This window comes from Chelonia mydas, chromosome 1 (assembly GCF_015237465.2).
Source record: "Chelonia mydas isolate rCheMyd1 chromosome 1, rCheMyd1.pri.v2, whole genome shotgun sequence".
NCBI classification, from domain to species: Eukaryota; Metazoa; Chordata; order Testudines; family Cheloniidae; genus Chelonia; species Chelonia mydas.
Genome location: NC_057849.1, coordinates 219,664,407 through 219,688,542, shown reverse-complemented (window position 1 = coordinate 219,688,542; position 24,136 = coordinate 219,664,407). Strand labels below are relative to the sequence as shown.

General features: G+C 43.1%; 1 protein-coding gene and 1 long non-coding RNA gene across 17 annotated transcripts in view; one reads left to right on the top strand and one right to left on the bottom strand.

The window, feature by feature from the left end:
• Positions 1–901, top strand: part of FAR2 (fatty acyl-CoA reductase 2) — a 212,669-nt gene extending 211,768 nt beyond the window's left edge. For all 7 annotated transcript variants that reach the window (XM_043530394.1, XM_037913744.2, XM_037913779.2 and 4 more), the window contains one exon: positions 739–901. In XM_043530394.1, coding sequence (XP_043386329.1) covers positions 739–901 — 163 coding nt within the window. The remainder of the gene's footprint in view (positions 1–738) is intronic.
• The window catches only part of LOC114018782, an 84,019-nt gene that overhangs the window by 1,167 nt on the left and 58,716 nt on the right, over positions 1–24,136 (bottom strand). For 6 of the 10 annotated variants that reach the window (XR_005227585.2, XR_006286283.1, XR_006286286.1 and 3 more), the window contains 2 exons: positions 16,236–16,338; positions 6,504–6,602 (listed from right to left, as the gene is read on the bottom strand). This is a non-coding gene — a long non-coding RNA (uncharacterized LOC114018782). Of the gene's footprint in view, positions 1–6; positions 3,923–6,503; positions 6,630–7,684; positions 11,812–16,235; positions 16,339–24,136 lie in introns of those variants that run through there. The other 4 variants (XR_006286262.1, XR_006286279.1, XR_006286256.1 and 1 more) reach the window with 4 other exon arrangements.

Genomic DNA, 24,136 nt, shown 5'->3' with positions numbered 1-24,136 from the left:
CTGTGTTTGACAAAAGGTAGAAACAGAGATTAATATAATCAGCATATTGATAACAGTTTAGCCTAAATCATCTCACAGTTTCCCCAAATGGCTTGACATGCGCAATAAATAGGGTTGGGGGGGGAGCAGAACCCTGCAAGACCCTGAAAGTGGACCATTGGGGAGGATGAACCATTGCCCGACATTACCTGTCTGAGATGTCGCAGCGAGGGAGGAACAAACCCACTGAAGGAGCATTTTGTAAATCCCTGTAAACATTCCATAAGCCAGTCACCAAAATCTCATTGTCGATGTTATTAAAAGTTGCTGACACACCAGAGTAAAACATGGACAATAGGACATCTCTTAGTCCATCCCTAGGCAATCGACCACCAATGTTAATTCAGTCTCAATTCGGGTCTGAAATCAGAATGCATGGAATCAAAGAAATCTGGGGCATGCTGGTGTAGCTGAATCTATCACGTCACTGCATTCATTGCATTATAATTTCAACGCAGGGTCATGTAGGAGGCGGTGGCTTTGGGACACAAAGGAGACACCTGTTTAGGCACTAGTATCCTTGCTAATAAACAGAAAAGGCAGGAGGGCCACATCATTCCATTTTATAAATAAGATCACTTTAAAAGTGTTCTGCAATGCAGAAATTCCTCTTTAAGTTTGATCCAAAGATGTTAAGGCTGCATCTTAGGGTATCGTTTTAAGTAATTTTTCTTAATGTGCTTCTCTTTTATTTGTCAGGCTAAGGAACATCCAGTATGCATTCAACACTACCCTCCTTGTGATCATCTGGCGCATTTTCATTGCAAGGTCGCAGATGGCTCGTAACATCTGGTACTTCGTTGTGAGCCTCTGCTATAAGTTCCTTTCCTATTTCAGGGCATCAAGCACCATCAGGCACTGAAATAATCAGTAGCAGCCAAAAGGACCTTCCTCTCCTCTAAACATCTGGGCTTGAAAGTAGCAGGGAATCTACCACCAACAGCTGCCTGCAGTCAATGTGCCCTGTTACTATGATCACAATTATCTTTTTACTAATGCTTTAATATGTGTCTTTCCTCCATAGGACCATGCTAATTTTAAAGCCATAACTGAAGCTTTAGGCATGGGTTGTTCTGGGTCTTTTGTCTAGATTCTGGTGTGCAAGAGGATGGATTAACCAAAGCTGCCATCTTTCCATCCAAAGTCTAAGAGCTAGACACTCTCATCCCCACCTCCCTCCTTAATATTTGCAGATTTTAGTCTTAGAAATTAGGAAAGGAATATGATAAGACAAGAAAATATCAAAGAAATAAATCAGTGAGAGGTTTTCTTAAATGCAGTTCACAGATTCTAGCTCAATGAAACCAACTGGGCCGAATACGTTATTAGATTGTGAAACCACATTTTCCATGTCACTCAAAGCTAAGGGAAGTAAGGAAAAGTAAATTGTGGAAGACTGATGAATGTGGTTTAGATCTCTGTCTCAGGTTGCCAAGGACTGATGCTTTCAAGCCCTGATTGATGAGACATACAGAAGCTGTGTACATTTTTTTATCAGTATGAACACACACACACACACACAAAGTGACTTTACTATGGAGAGGCATTAGAATCTCTATAATTTGGCTTCCATTAAAAAGCCCTCTTATCACTTCTATAGCTCTTGCTTGGAAAGTTTGTGTGGCCTGAGAGGAGTTGTATTTATGCTCAACATGAAGGCGAATGCTTGTGCAAACCTTAAACAAAATTAATAAAGGTGTTTTTGAATCAGTCATTTTAAAAAATCACCATGCTTTGAAATTCTGATTTTTGGCGAACATTTCTTTTGTCTAGCTGAAAAAGAGCTTGTTACTCCCCTTTCAAACTTTCCATATAGTTAAATTCCCCTGAAAATTCATGCACCCACTTTGTTGAAGAAAGTGTAATTAAGCAAAGTTAGTGACAGTGTTTTATGTGGATCATGCAGCCCGATCTTGCGCCCATGGATGTCAGTCTGAGTAATAGGCCCAGTCCTGTTTTCATAGATGACAATAGGCATTTTTCATTGACTTCTGTTGGAGAGGGATTGCGCATATCAGCTTGTTGCAGCTTAGCAGGCGGACAAGGAGTTGCAACTAGGGTCCCATTGAAAGGCTGATTTTTGTACCAAAAAAAGATACATTATTAAGCTTTCAATTTTTAATGATTAAGTTTCATTGACTTTCTTTAAATTTAGTGAATTGAGTGAGCATTTGTTAAGATTAAAAGACTTTAAAATGACTCCTTTTTAAAATGTTTGCAAGTTTCCATTCTGTCTGCCCAAGCAAGTAACATTGCATCACAAAATGTGATACACGAGGCAGTTTTCAAGGCCAAAAATAGTCAAACGTCTATGAAGTGGCCATTATTTCAAAATTATACCTGCTTCTGACAGTGAAGGCAACAGAGGAAAAAATCAAGGCCACAAGCAATATTTTTCTTTTAAAAAGTGAAAAGAACTAGTAAAGTTACCCCTCCTTCTGCATCCTCTACAGGGCCATTTTCCAAATGAGAATAACAGCGTTTAAACAAATTGTCAAAGGAGGCTTTTGGTGGACCCCAGAATATAGGCGCTCCTTCCCCAGCACTCTGAAATGGTAAAACCATTTCTTTTCTCACTAGACCACAGTACCTCTCATACAGATTGCTTCAAGTCTCTGTACTTAAGTCAAGTGTAAAACGGGCTACTAATGCTTAACCACCTTTGGAAGGTGTGTTGAGGTCTTAGGATGAAAAAGTGCTTTGTAAATGCAAAACTTTGTTACAAAAGATGGCTATGTAGGACACAGAGGTTCAGTGAGGTGTCTAGCAGGCACTGCATCCTACTGGCTTAGCTGCTGCTTGTGCAATCAGGAGACGTGGTTTTCTAGCCTTGGATCAGACATGTCATGTGCAATGACTCTTCAGCAGTGTTTGAAATGAAGGTCAGGTGCACTGTACTGGTGTGTATCACTAACATAGCTACCTAGTGAATGCACCTAAATTGTCAGGTCCACATGGAATGAGGCAGGGCTGTCTCTGCAGGATCCATTGTTAGCTAGTCCTGCACCACTCACTCCTTTATTTTACTAATCAGGTGACACATTCACCCCACTGATTTAACGCACTGTCTTCATTTACCGACACACAAGAGAAAACGAAAGGTTAAAAATAAGCAAAACCTGGGTCATTCTGAAAACAAAAAATACTTCAAATAGCTATGGCAATCTTAAATCTTACACTGCCCACATAAACAAAAGACCCAATCCTACAATCAGATGCACCAGGGCAAACCTTTCAGCTCACATGGAGCTCCATTGAAAGCAGTGGGGCTCTGAACAGATCTGATGTAAAGGATCTATGCCATGCATATTATTTTCACAGATTCTGAGTTTATTAATCCCCACCATCCCCTTCCTTTGGCCAGACCTACTTGTGACTGGTCATTCGCATATACTATATCCACCCCAACCAGTCTCTGTGTCTCCACATGCCTTGAACATGTCAGGACCCTTGTACCTGCATGAGAAGCAGGATGCAGTACATTTCACGCAGGAGGCTGATGGTACCAAGTTTAAGTTTTTCCAGGCACCTTCACGTTTTGCCAAATGCAACCCTAGCAGCAAAGTGGGCCCTTCCTTTCTCACCATTGAAGAGTAGCAGAGCTGGTTGGGGACATTGCAAAAGCACAACTGTGACTACTTCTTCTTGTTCCAAGTGGCAAACTGTATTCTGGAAAGCTTTCACTGTCTGCCCTGCCATCCTCTTAGCCTCATCTGCGTCTCTGAGGAACTCCAGCATTGCCAGCAAATAGCCCCTGACCTGTGTTGCCTTTCCTGAGTGGAAGACCAGGTTGCTAATTCCTCTAAACCTGATCATAAGCATGATAAAACTTACCTCTCTTTAATGTGGCTCAGAACATCATCTCTGATTGGCTGAGATCTTTCTGTGGACCAGACAAAGTCTCATCAAGGACAACTCTGGCCATGGTGTTCTGGTGCTTATGTTGACCACCTGGTGGAAATTCCTACTGAGCTCAGGCTTGCAGTGATTTTTCCTGGGCTCTTGAGATCTTTACAACCTCACACCAATGGTCTATGGGACTTTTGCAATGGTCTCCAAACACTGTGCTCATCAACATACAGCCACTCTCTTTCAGCGAACTCAAAGCTCAGGGAAAGTTCTCTCTAAAAGGAAACAGATGCTTGCTTCTCCTTTCCCTTCCCCCTCCTTTTGACAAAATGAAGCCAAATCCAGTTTAGTTTTTATTTATTTTTAAAGGTTGCAGTTTTAAAGAGGTCCTGTAGGAAATCATACTTTGGTTCATTGGCATTACACTTGCTGGGCAAATAACTGATTTTTCAGTTTGGTGGCAGTTTTGGAAAAGAAATTGGTTTGGGTCAAGGAATGTGACATTTTTGGGAATTTTTGGTGAATTAAAAAACCCACTGTGGGTCCCTTCCACAGCAGGGATTTAAACCACAGTCTCCCACAGCCCGTGTGAGTGCCCCAACCACTGGACTAAAGAGTATAAGGGAGGGTGGCAAGAGCAGCACCACCATCCCCTTCTCTTCCTGCTATGGCCAGAATTATTGGTGTCACATTTGTGACTAGGTTTGGGTTGATCAAAGCCGCACTTTTTGTTGAATAAACCATTAATCAAAAGAATTCCATCCAGTGCTGAGTCATAAGTATACACGACTCACCCGGAGCAAAGGTTGTAGAAATTGGTCCATAGCATCTTTATGAGCGGAGGCCAGTTGGGCTAGAGATTTTTGCAGAGGCAGCGTGTTTGGTCCTGTGCAAAACAGTGGCTTCACTTTCCTTGTATCTTGTTGACCAATCACAGAGCTACATCAAGCTTCTTTTCACCATGGGTGGGACTCAAGCAATAGCCTAGAGCCAACCTAGAATCTTCCTTGCTCCCCCGCTGCCCTTTATGAACAAGCGGCTTTGAGGACAAAGCTGGTGGTCACATACTGTACAATCATGACAGATTATTTGCCACAGCATCACAAAACAGGATAGGATCAGTTACCATTTGTACCCAGTGGACTTACCGTGCAGTTACCACCTCATATTGTGACAGAATACTGCAGAGTTGTCATAGTTACTCGGGAAACTAACCTGTGACACGCTGAATCTGATGTACTCCTGTTTTAGTCAATATTATACACGCCTACCAGGCTATAGCTATAAGCTGAGTGGTATGTAGAAGCCATGGAACACTGAATATCGTTTCATTGTCAAATGATTTCTATGTTATATGGAGTCTGTCATAAGCTGTTAGCTTTCAAATAACAAATTGTATACTTTAAATTAAACTAAATACCCCTGCTAAAAATCCCCCAAATTAATCTGAACATGCCATTTGACTGACAAGTCAATTTATTTCTAAAGAATTTGCTGCAAAATGAGATTTTTCAATACATTTGCAGGAAAACTTGACAACCAGGCCACATTTCTTGGGGGCACTTTTGGTCAGCTTTTGCTGCTGGATTAGGTACTTCTCATGATGTTTTCAAGGCAACCTCTGTGGGGCTGGCGGGGGGGGGTACATATCTGTATGTATATGTATACATTTTCAGCACCAATCATCTCACATGACTTCCAGAAACGTTGCAACTATCGGATCTTTTTGAAAGGCCAGGCCGTAACCATTTACTATGTGCTTTTCTAAATCAAAAGAAGATGAAGTCAAAACCCCCACCCTAATTTCTCAGATTAAAAAAAAAACAAAACAAAAAACTCCACCAGTACTGTTAAATAATCATTCATGAAACCTTATGCAACTTGGAAAAGGTGTGGGGGCGAGAGGGCTTTTTGTTTGTTTGTTTTTAAATAAACTGCAGCTTCATGATTTAAAGCATGTTGTTGCTTCTCCTGCACTGAAGTTTTACTGCAGACAACAAGGATGAATTTGTTGTTCAACTGGGCTTTGTATTCTAGCGCAGAACAGATAATATATTGTACATTCCCAGCAAATGTATCAGTAATGATCTTGCTAAATGGTGCTACACCTTGGTAAGAAGGTGGTTAAAAACTTACTTAAGGGCAAATAAAAACATGTGCATTAGGAGTAATTTAACAGAATTAAAAAAGGTACTATCCCAGTTTCTCAGTTACTAAAGAAAGAAATTGTGATATTTTTTCAACGAGTACCATAGAAAATGAAACTGCTTACATATCATTTCTTGATCACTAGACATAACCTTGACAATAGAATGAACCCTCTTTATAGCAAAATATTTACTGTCCCACTGCCCAAAGTTTATGTGGTTATAACTGATATTTCTATCCACTTTTCCCTGTGAGACAATTTACTGTTATAAATGTTACTTATGAAGTTTCTGATTCAAAAATGTAATGTTTTGAGCCCTCAGTGTCAAAGTTGTAAGGTCACAGAATACAAGAACCTCAGCCATAAAATTGCTAATATTAATTTTATGTTATTTTGAACATTTAATAAAATACTTTAAAACAGTTATGCATTAAGCTACTGGAGTTGCAGAGGAAAAGTTACTTACGAGCAATGGTGTTTTTCCATATGCCTCTTCTTCTTCACCATTTCAAAACTTGGGGTGGAAAAGGATAAGTTTTACAGGGACATAGCTCAAGCCCTCCACCTACAGGATTCAGAAGGCAAAAGGCAGCTAAGGAGGCAATAAAGTGGGGGAAGAGAGAATTTCTACATTTAGCTTGGGACAGAGCCTGGTTTGGGATACAGACACATCCTTATTGTTTTTTTCTAAATGAGTCCCCACCAGACAAACTGACAATTTCCACCAGCTGAGGATCTGCCCAAAGCTATCTTATGTTTAATGTATAAATTAAGGATCTGATTCTCAATTACGCTAGAGCCACTTTGCATCACTCTGGCAACTTAAAGTCAGTATAAATATAATTTACTCCCACTTAAAGGTAGGGTGACCAGATCGCAAGAGTGAAATATCAGGACACATTGGGTGAGCGGGAGAGGGGGAAGAGAGCCACAGGTGCACAGCCCCGACCGGAGCCATGAGAGGGGGCACACAGCCCTAGGAAGCTGCAAGAGGGGTATACAGCCCCTGCTGCAGCCCGCACCACAAGCCACGGGGCAAGGACTCAGGACTTGTGGCTCCAGCTCCAGCCTCCAGCAGAAGCCACGGGGCCAGGGGCACAGGTTTTTCCTCCCTCCCAGTACCCTTCCCCACAGCCCCACAACTAAACAATGCCCCACACAGGCCTCCAGTGCCCAGACACACAAAGATTTCCCCCACTGCCCAGCACCCCCCAACAGGCCCCCACTGCCTAGCACCCCAAAACACACAAACCTCTCTCACTGCCCAGCGCCCTTCACACCCTCACTGCCCAGCACCCCACACACACCTCCCAGACACTCACTCCATCACACTCTGCCCCTTCCCTGGCCACACTCACCAGCCCTGCTGGGCGGTCTCTGGCTCCTAGGGTCAAAGCTGCAAGGGGATCTCCAGACTGTCTACGTGCTGCCTCGCCACAAGCGCGAGCTCTGTGGCTCCCATTGGCTGGGAAAAGTGCCAATGGGAGCTGCCAGAGCTGCGGAGCGGGGCTTGCAGGCACTGGCAGCATGCAGAGAGCCCCCTGTCCTGACTCTAAGAGCCAGAGGGACCTGCCGGGGTGGGGGGGGGGGGAGTCCTGGTGGTGCTTACCTAGGGCAGCTCCCGGGAAGCATCCAGCAGGTCCTTCTGGCTCCTAGGGTTGGGTCAGGTTGGGGGGAGGGCTCTCTGCCCGCTGCCAGCGCCTGCAAGCCCCGCCCCTGCAGCTCTGATTGGGCAGGATGTGAGCCAGTGCACCACGTGGAGACCCCCCCCCTCCACCTCTGTGCCTAGGGACCGCACTGTGGGCTCCTGCCAGCAGGCGGGTGCTGCCCCACAAAGCGCCTCCAGCCCGGGACCTCAGGTGCGTGCAGTGAGCAGTCCCCGATATTGGGACAAAGGGTGTCCCAACCGAGTAAGGTCAGGACGTGGAACAAATCACTTAAAATCGGGACTGTCCTGATATTATCAGGACATCTGGTCACCCTCCTTAAAGGGCTCCTTGTGAAAATGAGAATCAGATTGTAAATATACGCCCAAAACTGCAGACAGACTTCTCTACGTTAAAGCATTAAGTAAACTGCCACTCTTAATCCAGCAACTGGCGTGGCCTGCCCCTCAAAAAGGCCAGAATACCTAGGGCAAGTGCAATGCTTGAACACAGCTTGCAGTGACTTCATGCTTAGATTCTGACTCAATTGTAGTCAGTTAGAAATAGCGACATAAAACGATGGACTATGAAAATGTGCCCTACCAGAGAGACAGAAGTGCTAGCAGGCAAGGGCTATTTTACATGCAAAACAGATCTCACAGGTTACTGAACTACAGGCTTCATTCTTAGGGTTGCCAATTTTGGTTGGACATATTCCTGGAAGTGCCATCACCCGCCAATCTTTAATTCAAAATTAATCTTTAATTCCTGGAGATTCCAGGACAATCCTGGGGGGTTGGCAACCCTACTCATTCTGGAAAATCACCTTGACCTAGAACTTAGGGGCTCAAGGTCTCCAGGTGCCTAAACAAAAGAGATGCCAAAAGGTCTGGGTTCAGCAACCATCTCTTGTGAAGGGAAAGCTGACTCCCTCACAGGTCTACAGTGTCTGAAATGTGAGCAGAGATCCAATCCTTAAAAGGTATTTAAGCTCCTAAATTCCACTGATTTCAATGGATGTTAGGAGCCTAAATACCTTTGAGGGTCTGGGTCAGGGAGACCTTCCCCTTGGCATTTAAACTGTTCAAAATTAACTCCAGTGAGTTATGGCCATCTGCCTTGAAACAGTCTGGATTCGGAGAGAAATGTCATAGCATGTTCAGGGATGTCTGTTTTAAAAAACCCACAACCTGATATGGAATTCATGATTCCTCTATTTCCTGACATGGGCAAAGAGGAAGGGCTTGACCAAACATAGCAGAGCCAATTCCCTATACAGTGCAGGCTGTACTTTTTGTAAGCTTGCATGAACTGCAGGGGGAGCTGGATGCAAAGTGATATATCAGAACACAAGCATTATGCAAAGGGGCTGGCATATACATTAAAATTAACCTAGCAGCACTGTTCCCTCTAAGCTGTGCGCGTGCAAACAGATCCTAAACCCCGCGCACACAGCGAAACACCACATGCACAAAAATTTGCACAGAAGCACAACAATTTGCACAGAAGAAATTTTTTGCACACAGCCTGTCAAAACTTAGAAGAAACATTGCCTAGCAGAGAGAGAAAAATAGGGCATCTTAAATTTAAGTACAAAATTATCAATTTTTTTTACTGTTTTTGAAATAAAACCTGTGTTTAGTAACTGGAAACTGTATCAGAAAAAAATATTTTAATGATAAAATAAAAGCAGCTTTCCAACCGGCACTGTGTCTTGTGATCTTATCCTGTCCTTTGGATGCTTCAGCACACTGTATACCATCTTTGAGGGAGGCATCTCTGTTTCTTACTAGTCTGAGGGTGGGAAGCAGATGCAGAACTTTCCCCATTATATTCTAATGTGTCATTATTTATAACCATCTTTTTCTCCCGCCCCTCGCCCCCAGTGACTATCAGGGCCTCTTTGTGCATACAAGGTCTGCCCATATAAAATCAAGGCCTAAAAAGGTAAGCAGACAAAGGGATACAACTAGAGCTGTTTGGATAAAGCCAATTATGATTTTCACACAAAAAATTAACACTTTTTACATTTCCTTTTTACATTTCCTTTTTTCCCCCAAAAAATGGCAAAATCTAATTCCCCCCAAGAAAAACCCTGCTTTTTGTAAAATATTTCAGTTTTTGGTAAAAAGTTTTTATTTTCAAAATCAAAAAAAATTTAAAAGCTGAATTGTTTATCTATCACAGACTGGTTTGGTTTCTTTTTCCATTGAAAAAAAAAACAAACAAAACAAAACAAACACAAATTCAACTTTTGTGAACATTTCGGTTCTGTTTGAAAAGCCATTTCTTTCATTCAAAAAATGCTTTGATGAAAACATTTCAACCAGCTTTGGATATAGCATACATGTACAGTTGTCCAGGTGATGACTGGTACATATCATAGTTCTGGGAAAAAAGGCTTTTTATGGTATGTAAACAATCATGCAAATACTCCATTACCTAACCATTATTACTTGGCTCATTGGTAGAAGGGACTCTCTCAGAAGGCACTAAATGTAGAGACGTTAGCAGCCTAGAGGGCTAGTACAGATGGCACCTCCCTCCCCCACCTTTCATACTGCAAACATTATTGCATGATCTCCCTGAATTCTGCATTAATGTTCACTTTCACGGGAATCTGCCTCATTTCATATTGTTTGAATCCAGATCATCAGGTTAAATTTTCAATGGCAGTTTTTGCAAAGGCATTCAGTCTGGCTCTGAGAATTCTCTCTCCAGTAAGTCTTCAGCACACTCAAGAAGTGATTGATCAGATTCAGAGGGTTCTCTGGCCTCCTTCCCAGTCCACATTCTTAAAAGACAGGCAGATCCCAAGATTTCCCATCCCTCTCCCCCAGATTTTTTTTCCCCGCCCATTAGTTTTAGTCTTTGAATATATTGCACAACATTTTCAGGTTTATAATAAAGTCAGGCAAAAAGATTTCAAAGAAGGTGCTGAGCATAGGATTGTAATTAAGAGGTAAGTGGGCAGAGGTAATAAGTGCATATTCAGTTAGGTCACACTTCCTGATGGCCAGGTAAAAATAAAACCAAAAAAAGTGAGTAGTTCAAAAATTTAGTTAATTGTTTTAAGAAAAAGAGGACTTGTGGCACCTTAGAGACTAACAAATTTATTTGAGCATAAGCTTTTGTGAGCTACAGCTCACTTCACTGGCTGTAGCTCACGAAAGCTTACGCTCAAATAAATTTGTTAGTGTCTAAGGTGCCACAAGTCCTCCTTTTCTTTTTGCAGATACAGACTAACATGGCTGCTACTCTGAAACCCGTTAATTGTTTTGTTACTCTGAACCGTTCCCCTGGTTTTTGTATTCACAAAGTCCTGTGGACTGTAAATTCTCTCTCAGAAAGAAGAATAGCCAGAAATTATAATATGTCATATAACTAAGCTGGTTATAAACATACAGGTCAGGTTCTGTACTCCAACAGGACCCCTCACGCTGCTCCAATAGCAGAAATATGCCACACAGCTGAAGGAATTCCCCCAACATAAGGCATATCCCCAGCATGGCGAAGAGCTGTCAGAGTAGCTTTTAGCAACCAGCCTCGGGTAGGACATGTGTTGGGAAGGAGGGGAATGATAGAGTCTACGCACTTTGGTTAGTTCCAGTCCCCAGAATATCCCCTAGATGGCCACCACATCTGAATGTAGATTACAACTACCCTGTGAAGCTACTTCAGCTTGCACTGGAGACCTCAGAATATGTGGAGGGGCAAAGATGGCTACTATTTTCCTCCACCACCAGCCCATTCTTGCCCTGCAAGTAGTCTTTGGGAAGAAAACAGACATCTGACACATGCTCCCCAAACTATTTAAATATATGTATGTGTGTGTGCTGATCCTTCTTCCATTGAGGTTAATGCAACACTGATGGGAGCAGGATCTGCCCTATGATGGTGCTGTTTCAAAGCAGCTGCATTTTGAAAGCTTGTGTTGAGTTTCCAAGTAGCGGTGGTGCCTCAATGTAATCAGGGAGGAGATTTTCAAAAGCAGAGCTGACAGTTAGGTGCTTAACCCTCAATGATTTTGAAAATCATCCCTAAGAACACAAACTATTCTTCATGATGCTGGCCCAGGATAACAGGAAACAGCTTCAGTAGGAATCTTCCACTGCCCAGCCAGTATGCCTATAATATATATGAGTGTTAAATGAAAGCTGCATGAAAAATGACTCTTCAAATGGCAATATTAACACTGTCTGGCACTTCAGTAAAATAACTATTTCAGTATGATGAAACACAGTGCATGGACTGAAAAAGAAAATCCATGTTTAACAACCTTAATATAATGCTTATCATCAAATGTCAGTCAATTTTTAATGTAAATGAGTTCTGGGGGGAAAAATTGAATTTTGCCATTGACAGCACCTCCAGTGAATTGAAGCCATTGGCAAAAAAGTTAAAATTTATTCATGATGCAAGCAGAGTCAGAATGAGCTCTACCCTGACATCTGGTGGTGAACTGTGGAAAAGGACTTCAGGAGCTGTTCTCGTTTACATGGGCACACCCATTCTGCCTAGCACGATGGACTGCTTGCCCAAATGGTCACTTTGGCTGCTGTGGGATCCCCAGTTTCCTTGTTATTGGGGCAGGAGTAATAAAGGGTTGTTATCCTGGTTATATGAATCAAGGAAAATAGAACTGTACTTGGCATTTTATGACGGAGGGACTCACCCTCAACTAAGTAGCACTTGCTAGGCAAGGGACATGGGTTCCAAAACCCACTGAATTGACAGGGGCTGGGGACAGGTATGTGTACCTGGCAGTGTGATAGAAGTGCCAGAGCAGTGTAAAGTGGCCCTAAAAGCCCTGTATCTAGCAGGGGAAGATTTCTTCCAGCATACATAGTCCAGTGCCAGCAGTAAAGCAGGCTTCTGAGGAATCCTTCACACAAGCCCTAGTATGAGGGGTGTATTGGGGCGGGGCACAAGTGGGAGAGGCATGTCAGGGATTGGACTGCAGCACACAGCACAGCAAAAATTCAGGGCAGTGATCAGGCCCACAGGGTAGCCTGGGGAGACTGCTGTAACTTAGGCACCCAGGGTTGTCTACATTACACTGGGAACCTCTCCAGCCCCCACAGCAGCCCTGGATTGGGTCAGCAAACGGGACTTAAAGTTACTTTAGTGCCCCTTTCCCTTGGCTGTGAGTTCAGTGCTGTGTTCCTCTGAGAGTATCCTGCAAGACACCAACAGCTTTCCTGTGAACTGCCAATTTTAGAACCCTGTGTAAATAATGTATTGAGATTTATGACGCACAGCATACACATAGGTAACCATTCATATTTCAGCCTTCAGTATTTCATGAACTACCCTTATCCTCACTCATTAGCAGTTAAAGAACAATACTAGCATGCTGTATGTACACATTACAAAGAGTCAGTGGGGGAAATTTGCCATTGCCTGAATCATTTTGCTTTGGTAACGTTTTACACTCATTTTGCTCTGATGTAAATGACTACACAAGGCATGAGGCCCTAGAACACTAGTGACCAGTGAACGTCTGGCCTGTAACACTATGATGTCCTCTCTACATGGCGGGGTATAAAAGTGGCTGTAATGGTAGTTACATGTAAGCAAGATGATTCTGCCCACAAAACCTAAGAGCTGCCAGATTGCATGCTGCTCATCTATCACCATCACTGAACCATGGGGAGTCCCAACTGCTCTTCATGGGGGAGTCCCAACTGCTCCAGGGTTGCCTACTGGGTGGTCACTAACTCCCTCTTGAGAGGAGGGACACCAATTAGTGCTATTCCAGCAGTCACACACCCATGGCAATTTTTAATGATATGGTTGCCAAAGACAATGCTTTGTTAAACCAGTTGGGAAACAAGATCAGTCAAGCGAGCATGAAGGTGACACCTCTGACAGACCACCCAGCAGCAACTACTGTGGGATGTCCAAGGAAGAGATAAGGGGTGATTGTATAAGTCTTTACTTTAGCAAGTTAGTCTTTCATGTTCCTAATTACTTGGCTTCTCTATCATTTACTGCTTCTTGCTCAGCACCAGAGAAGGGAAGGGATAGACTGTAATGATCTCATTTTGCCTAAGGCCCACTGACTACAATTTAAAGTACATGATTTTCAGTGGAGTCTACCTGCACAGAGCTCAGTTGTAGGACTAAGGCTGAAATTATTATTTAGGGTCATTTGCTCTCAAGAGCCTTCCTCCTGCCCCCCATTTTCCTAAAAATAAAAGTCCAACTGAGGAAAATTTTCCTATCAAAGGGTGAAATTCATTCCTGTGAAGAGGGTCACCACAAAAGACTGTACACCACTTGAATCCCACTTATAGCCTCACAATAGTGCTTAAATTGCTTTAGAAGATGCCTAGGTCTTCTCTTGGCCCTCTGCACATGGAGGAATTTCATCCAAGAAGACCTGCTGTAATAGATTGTAGAAAAGACACCTCAGGAAAATACTGAGAGCCCCATTTCTACTCTAGGTTTAAATGTTCCAAGCAAAAGTGCTATAAAACATTCCCCAGGGACCAATCCTGCACTGGCAGGGGATAGATTAGACAGCTTTTCCATCGCTAGGTCTTGTCCACTGCTAATAGCTATTACTTATTTTTCATAAGTCTGATCCTTCCCTCTCCTCTTACTACTTTTTTTTGTTCCTTGGGGCTTTTCATAGGGACAGGAAGCATATAACCAGGTGCTTTATAACTGGGGGAAGTAATTTAAATATACCCAGTTCTTTTCAGCCTTCCTCATAGGTCAGGTTTTCTCAACTTTTTATATCATTTTTGTTGCTCTCCTCTGGATTCTTTCCAATATGTCTACATCTTTCTTTACTTGTAAATATCACTTGTCGCACTAAAGAGAAAAGGATCTATAGTCTTCATAATAAGAAAAGGAGTACTTGTGGCACCTTAGAGACTAACCAGTTTATTTGAGCATGAGCTTTCGTGAGCTACAGCTCACTTCATCGGATGCATAGCATATCGTGGAAACTGCAGAAGACATTATATACCCACAGAGACCATGAAACAAAACTTCCTCCCACCTCACTCCCCCGCTGGCAACAGCTTATCTAAAGTGATCATCAAGTAGAGCCATTTCCAGCACAAATCCAGGTTTTCTCACCCTTCCCCCCCCCCCACACACACATACAAACTCACTCTCCTGCTGGCAACAGCCCATCCCCCTTTGAAACCCCTCTTTATAATGCGCATGATAATCAAGGTGGGTCACCTCCAGCACTAATCCAGGTTTTCTCACCCCCCCCCAACACACCCCCCCTTTTTTCAAAAACCACACACACAAACTCATTCTCCTGCTGGCAACAGCTCATCTTACAATGTGCACAGCAATAATCCAAGTTTAACCAGAACATCTTGGGGGGGGGTTTGCAGGAAAAAAACAAGGGGAGACAGGCTCTCACAAATCTTGGGAGAAAGGCCAGTCCTTGCCTACAGACAGCCCCCCAACCTGAAGCGAATACTCACCAACAACCACATACCACACAACAGAACCACTAGCCCAGGAACCTATCCTTGCAACAAAGCCCGTTGCCAACTGTGCCCACATATCTATTCAGGGGACACCATCACAGGGCCTAACAACATCAGCCACACTATCAGAGGCTCGTTCACCTGCACATCCACCAATGTGATATATGCCATCATGTGCCAGCAATGCCCCTCTGCCATGTACATTGGTCAAACTGGACAGTCTCTACGTAAAAGAATAAATGGACACAAATCAGATGTCAAGAATTATAACATTCATAAACCAGTCGGAGAACACTTCAATCTCTCTGGTCACGCAATCACAGACATGAGGGTCGCTATCTTAAAGCAAAAAAACTTCAAATCCAGACTCCAGCGAGAAACTGCTGAATTGGAATTCATTTGCAAATTGGATACTATTAATTTGGGCTTGAATAGAGACTGGGAGTGGCTAAGTCATTATGCAAGGTAGCCTGTCTCCCCTTGTTTTTTTCCTGCAAACCCCCCCCCAAGACGTTCTGGTTAAACTTGGATTATTGCTGTGCACATTGTAAGATGAGCTGTTGCCAGCAGGAGAATGAGTTTGTGTGTGTGGTTTTTGAAAAAAGGGGGGGTGTGTTGGGGGGGGGGGGTGAGAAAACCTGGATTAGTGCTGGAGGTGACCCACCTTGATTATCATGCGCATTATAAAGAGGGGTTTCAAAGGGGGATGGGCTGTTGCCAGCAGGAGAGTGAGTTTGTATGTGTGTGGGGGGGGGGCGGGGGGGAAGGGTGAGAAAACCTGGATTTGTGCTGGAAATGGCTCTACTTGATGATCACTTTAGATAAGCTGTTGCCAGCGGGGGAGTGAGGTGGGAGGAAGTTTTGTTTCATGGTCTCTGTGTGTATATAATGTCTTCTGCAGTTTCCACGATATGCTATGCATCCGATGAAGTGAGCTGTAGCTCACGAAAGCTCATGCTCAAATAAACTGGTTAGTCTCTAAGGTGCCACAAGTACTCCTTTTCTTTTTACGAATACAGACTAACACGGCTGTTACTCTGAAACCAGTCTTCATAATATTTAAGCAAAAAAACCTGAGGACCTTGCACTTACCACTTGTTTCATTTTTTCAGGACAAAACAGCTGCTGCTGATGACACAATATTTCTAAGGCTCTGCTCACACTGTTGGCTCTCTTGTGTTTCTCCAAGATTCACCTGAAGGGAACAGTAGAGATGCCATGTGAGCTAGACACTGGCTGAGAAATCCTGATTTACAACATAGCTTATGAACATGAAAGCAGTCAGAAGATGTTGTGGCAAATGGCCATTATTGTGGGGGTCAAGGCACCACCCCTTCCCCTATTCTTGGGCTTCACTAGTACCCTGAAGGGAGAGAGAAGGGAAGCAGGGAAGGGACCCAGGTCTGCCCCCTACTCTGGTCCCAGCTCCTTCAGCTTCACAGGCTTCTTACCCTCTTTCCCCTTGGGCAAGGTTTCTCTCAGTCCTCTGTACTGGGGGAGTCCCTCTACCCTGCTTGGGCAGGGTCTCCCTTTCCCAGGTCCTCTGATTCTCTAGTCAACAACAGTACAGCTCCAAACTACAGTCAGCTCTCCTTCCCTCCTCCTAGCTGACTGAAGCATGGGGGCGGGTAGGGAGGGTATTAGGTCTCCGGTGGGGCCTTAATTGGCTCCAGGTGCTCTAATTAACCTGTAGAAACCTCTCCTTAGTCCACAGGGAATAAGGCTCTGATCATCCTGGGTCTTATATACTTCCCAGCACCCAATATGATCACTCTCCTGCTGCCCTCTAGCCGTGCTGTATCACAATATTTATAACTTTATTGGGTTTATGATAAAAGAAGTGGATCACGAAATAATGTGGAAGGAGAAGTAAATCTCCATTGCAAATGATTAATGCTGGTTCTACACAGTGTTGCTATAGCCAGGTTGGTCCCAGGATTTTAGAAGGACAAGATGAGTGAGGTTATATCTCTTATTGGACCAACTTCTGTGGGTGAGAGGACCAGAAGAAGAATTCTGTGTAAGCTTGAAAGCTTGTCTCTCTCACCCACAGAAGTTGGTCCCACCTTGTCTCTCTAATTCTGATTCAGTCATTTCTGATTGTTTTTCTGCAAAAAGGAATTTAAATATTTCAGTGAGCCCACATCTGTTGGGCACTGAGACTGGGTGAACAGTTTAGGAACAAATAAGCATCAGTCCAAACTTCTGCCCAGCACTCAACATTTGAGGTCGATCAGGTGTGAATCTATGAACATTTGGATTGTTGTCTTTCCTCTTGCCTGTTTTCATTATGAAAATTATAGTCAACACAGCTAAACCACTTGGGCCTATGATCCCCTCCAATCTCATATACACTAGTAAGCAGGTATAGTCCTGTTTTGAGTGAGAAACACACAGGGACAATTTAGCTGCACCCTGATTCAGAAAGGCATCCCTATTCTGGAAGGGTTCTTAAGCAAAAATACCCTTGACTTTAGTGAGACTTAAGTATGTGCTTAACATTAAACATGTACTTAAGTGCTTTCCTGAATTAGGTCCTCTGTAGGTGATGCATTTTTCTTCAAGTTAGTACTAAACCCAATATCTCAGTGTCATGTTAGGAGGAACTATGCTCCAATGGTTGTTATATTTTGGTGGATACCTAAAACCAAGATCCTGATGACTTGTAGTCATTAAAGGTCTAGTGGAACGTTTTCCAAGAATAAAAGCATTGATATCAGTGTTCTGGCAAAACCATTTTTGAAACATGTGTGTGACACAGATATGATGATTTTCCTTCATTAACCTGGACAAACTTTACTGAATTAAGTTAAACCTTATTGATTTAAGTTTAATATTGATGGAGTCCATTGTATTAAATGAATGGCTGATGTATCCTTGTGAAACAGGAACTGCATGTATTTCCATGGGAAAGATAAACGCAGCTCCTGCAGGAACTGAAAACAGTATGGAGTACTTAGGCAGGTTCACTCAGGTTCTCACACCACCAGAGAAACATCACCACAAAGAAAGGATTTTTGGATTTGGGGACAGAGGAGTTAACAGAATTGTTCTATACCATTAATTTGTAGGCCTCCATGGTAGCCCCACAACCAGTTCCCTAGTTTGTTACATAACAATACACTGTTGAATTTACACTGACGTGAGGCCTTCTTTCTCATTTGGAAAACAGACAGGACCTAATCATGGGCAGCAGGTGAAGCTTTCCCTGGGGGAGGTTAGCTCTTGTCCCACCTCTTCCGCCCGTGGTCCTGCCCACACTCCACTCCTGCTCTGCCCCTGTCCCCACCCCTTCTCCGCTTGCTGCATCCCAATGCAAGACACCCCGCCACCCACACACTTGCCACCTGCCTGATCACCATGCCTGCGGCTCACCTGGTCACCAACCCATCACGAGACCCCCACACCCGTCTGCCACTTGCCTCATCACCTGCTTGCCGCTCACATGGTCACTGGCCTGCCGCGTGACCCCCCCTCCCACCCAGTTTTCTGCTTGCCTGGTCACTGGCTCGCCGCGTGACCCCCCTGCCTGCTGCTTGCCTGGTCACCTGCCCACTGTGTCCCTTCTCACCCCTCAGCCCCTGATGGGGAGGGGAGGAGAGGAGAGGAGGGACACAGCAAGTGGTGGGGCCTCCGGAGACAGGGGAGTGGAGTGGAGGAGAGGAGAGGAGGAAGACTTACCAGGCAGCAGCTGGTGGAGAGCTTGGGGAAGAGGTGGAGCAGGGAGGGGAAGAGGCGGGGCACCATGGCCCAGATGTCCAGCAGTGGGATGGCGGCGGCGGTTGTGTCAGGGGATGCTGAGCCTCCCCTTGCCTATTATATCTGCTGTCCATGGCCCTAATCCTCAAGGAAGGATTGGAAGGACTGAGGCCCCATAAAACTGAAGTGCTTGTTCTAAATGAAAGCTGTTATGAACTTGTGACCAAAAATATCCCAAAACCCCACCTAAATGGGGACTTGAAGTACTGTTCATGGGCCAGAGCCATAGTTGGAGTGAGGGTTGATCTCTGGTAAACTTATTACCATGTATGTTGGTTCGTTTATTGTTTTCTCTGTAATGCTTTTACCCTAAGAATATATGTGCTCACTTAGGAAGGGCTGTGTGGTAACCTAACTGTAGTCAATAACACCGTTTATCATCCCTGAGGATAAAGGCAAAGCATGCCTGCTTAGTTAGTCTATCTGTTTCTGGGGATATCACAGTGGAGGCAGGGAGTTGTGCAGCCTTTCATGATGCAGAGAGAAATGCGTGTCTACCCAAAAGAAGTGACAGCCAGAAGCCCGAGAGAGGGAATACAGAGGAGGAATACAGATGTAGTTGCCCTGAACTGTGACCTATCTGGTGATAACAGTGTTAATTGCATAAGTGCCAACAGTGTTGAAAGCAAGTACTCTAAGGGTATGTCTACACTACGAAATTAGACCGAATTTACAGAAGTCGAATTTTTAGAAAACAATTTTATACAGTCGATTGTATGTGTCCCCACTTAAAACCATTAAGACCATTAAGTTGGCGGAGTGCGTCCACAGTACCAAGGCTAGTGTCGACTTCCAGAGTGTTGCACTGTGGGTAGCTATCCCACAGTTCCTGCAGTCTCCGCCGTCCATTGGAATTCTGGGTTGAGATCCCAATGCCTGATGGGATTTGGGGATTTGGGGATAGTCCTCTGAAAACATCCACTCAATGTGCAGAGGCAGTCTAAAAAGCTAACAGAATGTTGGGAATCATTAAAAGAGGAACAGATAATAAGACAGAAAATATCATATTGCTTCTATATAAATCCATGGTATGCCCACATCTTGAATACTGTGTGCAGATGTGGTCTCCCCATCTCAAAAAAAAGATATATTGGAATTGGAAAAGCTTCACAAAAGGGCAACAAAAATAATTAGGGGTTTGGAACAGCTTCTGTATGAGGAGAGATTAATAAGATTGTGACTTTTCAGTTTGGAAAAAAGATGACTAAGGGGGATGTGATAGAGGTCTATAAAATCGTGACTGATGTAGAGAGAGTAAATAAGGAAGTGTTATTTACTCCTCATAACACAAGAACTAGGGGGGTCACCAAATGAAATTAATAGGCAGCAGGTTTGAAACAAACAAAAGGATGTATTTCTTCACACAATGCACTGTCAACCTGTGGAACTCTTTGCCAGAGCTTGTTGTGAAGGCCAAGACTATAACAGGGGTCAAAAAAAGAACTAGATAAATTCATGAAGGATAGGTCTATCAATGGCTATTAGCCTGGATGGGGAAGGATGGTGTCCCTAGCCTCTGTTGGCCACTGTCAGAAGACAAGATACTGGGCTGGATGGATGTTTGGTCTGACCTTATATTATGTTTAAACACCCTGGTTTAAATAAAACAGACGTATTAACCACAAATGTTATATTTTAAGTGAATACAAGTAATGAGGGATAAAAGTCAGAATTGGTTACAAGAAAATAAAAGTAAAAACACAACTAATGCCTAACTTAACAACCTACGTGAATTCAAAGCCAAGGCCTCTCTCACCACATGTTATAGCAGTCTTACTGGTTGAATTATTTCAGTCAGAATCGCTCCCCCAGTCCAATGCTGCTTCTTTTGTTCTTCAAGTGTTGTTGATACTGTGAGTAAAGAAAAAAGGAGGAAAAATTTGGGGGCCCTCCTCTCTCCCTGTATAGTTCTTTTCCTTCATCAAAAGTCATCTCCAGATGAGGTGCAGGAGACAGAAAGTCTGTGGGGATGGAAATGCTTGGATGTTTATTTCTCAATATAAACTGGCCATCAACAAGTTTAGGCTCAAAATTAGGGTAAAGTTTCTTACTATCAGAAGAGTGAAGTTCTGGAACAGACTTCCAAGGGGAGCAGTGGATGTAAAAGACCTAACTGGCTTCAAGACTGTGCTTGATAAGTTTATGGAGGGAATGGTATTATGAGATTGCCTACAATGGCCCATGGCGACTGCCAGTAGCAAAAATCCACAACTGCTAGAGACAGGACACTAGATGGGGAGGGCTCTGAATTACTACACAGAATTCTTTCCCAGGTATCTGTCTGGCCGGTCTTGCTCACATGGTCAGGGTCTAACTTATTGCTATATTTGGGGTCAGAAAGAAATGTTCCCCCGGGTCAGATGGGCAGAAACCCTGAGGGTTTTTTTGCCTTCCTCTGTAGCATGGGGCATGGGTCACTTGCAGGTTTAAATTAGTGTAAATGGTGAATTATCTGTAACTTGAAGTCTTTAAACCATGATGTGACACTCCTGCACCCCACATTCACTATAGTAATATGATTATGTGGCATCTTGTACAAAGTATGCTTTGTAAGGTATCATTCTAAAAGTCTTGATTTGTTGAACATTAATATCCTGTTGGATTGTATGTGTTATCATTATATGTGATGTTATAAAGTTTTGCTATGTATGTGCTACTGAAAGATGTTGTGAAGTTGAAAACACCCACGGCTAGCCTTTCAGGTACAATGATGAAGAAGCTAAACAGTGTTGATGGCGCATCAACAAAGACAATGAACCATGGAAGAGCTTAACCTTCCTGGGAATGCTTCAGACAGCCTATGGACAATGGCTGCTATGACTCATTGGGAGCATGCAAGGGCATGTGACCAGACCTCATGGCACTGAACTCCCTTTTAGTACCTGTATTTTTCCACAAACTGGGCTGGGAACTTAGCTTGAAACAAAGGGTTCCCGCCATATGGAGAGGCTGGCTGAGTCACCAGCAGAGCAGTGTGAGAAAGGTCAACCCAGCTGAATGGTTAGGGAGCACAGTGGTTCCAACGGCTCCCATACTGCACCCCGGGGGGTACACCCATCACACATGATTTGAAGACTTCAGTAACTCAGCCAAAGGTTAGGAGTCTGTTTCGGGAGTGGGTTAGGTTCTGTGGCCTGCAGTGTGCAGGTCAGACTAAATTATCACAATGGGCTTTTCTGACCTTAAAGTCTATGAGTCAAGATGTAGATTTTCACCCACATCCAAAGAATGTCCACTGAACCAGGAGATGGTCCATTTGATCTTGCTAACACCTGCCTGAGGCACTGGATAGTCTATTGTCTCTGGGCAACTGCTCCCCCCAGACTTGGAACATATTTAGTAATACCCTACAGAGGAATCCTATAACTTTACATGCAATGTTGCCACATATATTTTACCAAGACAAGAATGATCAGGAAATTATGAGTTTTCAAATGATACCTCATAAGTCGTACTTCGTACAATATTTATCATAGTCCTGTAAAAGGGGTGAATATAGGGGTACAAACTGTCACAATATGTCCAAAGGGAAAATTTAAGCTTGTGCGGACAACCTTAATTGTCATTTCTTTACTTTTAAGTGTTTCGTTTTGCTACCTTAACATTTTTGAAAGGTAGTTTTGAAATTCTATTTCCTGTATGAAAAGATGCAAGAGAAAAAAAAGAAACTCTGTAACGTGGCACTGTTTGTTAGAAAGCACTAAAACTCATTGGATGAATTCCTGGCCACACTGTAGTCAATGGCAAAACTTACGTTCAGTTCAATAAAGCCAGGATTGCACCCCCTGTCTTACACATGATGTTTATTCATTAACGCAAGGGCTGTTTTGGAGCCTTGTCTCACTAAATGTGCCCTTTCTGAACTCATTAAGGTAGGGTTCCGTCAAAGCCCTGTGTCATTTCATTAGCACCTTCCAAAATCTTGACTTATTCCATATATTCCCTCAAACTCCGAGAGAAAGAGGCAGACATCTGCCTCTGTCCATAGATAATTGCACATCAAATGAGAGTGAGCTTTTCAAAAATGTTTAGTGCCATCTAAAATCCCAATCACTTTGTAATATATACATTTGCAGTGCCAACAGAATGTTGGGAGATCATTATTAAAAAGTCTTATTGGTAAAATATGAGCGTGCATTTCTTTCTAAAGAAATTTATCCTTGGGCAAAGATCTGATCTGGGATACTTCTGCCAGAAATGTAGAACTTTAACAAAGTAACAAATAAGCAGCTGTAAAAGGCCCAGTGAAATGGAAACATTTACCAAAGCTTAACTGTCTCTTCAAAAAAAAAAAATACACTGAATTGTTGAACACATTTTGATTTCTACACAATAATACAAATATATGAGAAGGAGCAGCAAAATAGTAGTATAGACAAAGTAGCCAAGGACGTCTCAAGACTTGACTTTGAGGCATGTAAAGTATAAAAAAGCTTTTGAAATAAAATATCAAATACTGTTTCTTTCTTCACACAGTGAGGAGTACATGGGAAAATGTCTATATGTTTCTCATGAATCAACAAAGTCAGCTCCAGGTCCTGCAGGGAATTCTGAAACAGATGAATGTCCTTTTCATTTGCAGTGATCTCATCAGTTCAAATATGTATAACTCAGGATGTCTTCCGGGATAGCAGGCAGCTTCAATGGCCACTTTATCCCTTCCTGATTTCATTAAACCCTGTAGCCTTCTACCAGAAAGTTCTGAGACTTTTTCCTTTCAGATTTCTTCCTAGTCATCCACTTCTTATATTTCTTTTACCTCACAACCTCCAGTCACCCAGTTTCCTGCTGCTCTGAGAACTCCCTGATCCATCCTCCATCTATTTTTCACATGTTCTCAATGTCTACAATATAATTTAATGTATATGCCTTGCCTTCTTTTCTCTTGTAAACATATTTATTTTAGTGTGTGTTTAGCATCCAGATGTCTATAGAGTGCTGTAGCTGTACATACTTAAGCATGTTTAAACGATATGTGGCTAGTTCGGGGGTGCCAAATTCATCCCTAGTGTAAGTCAGCTAACTTTAATGCACATCTTAGCATCCTTAACTAAAGGGCACTCTTACTTCAGGAAGGCATAACTAATGCATCCTCACCTGTAGTAAGTTTCCTTCACTATGGTGTGAACTTACAACTGAGGCATCCTTAGGTAAGATGCACTTCTCTGTGGTATTTAATTAAGACATAATGGGTACTGTGCTATATAATTGGTTATGTTTTAGCTATATACAGT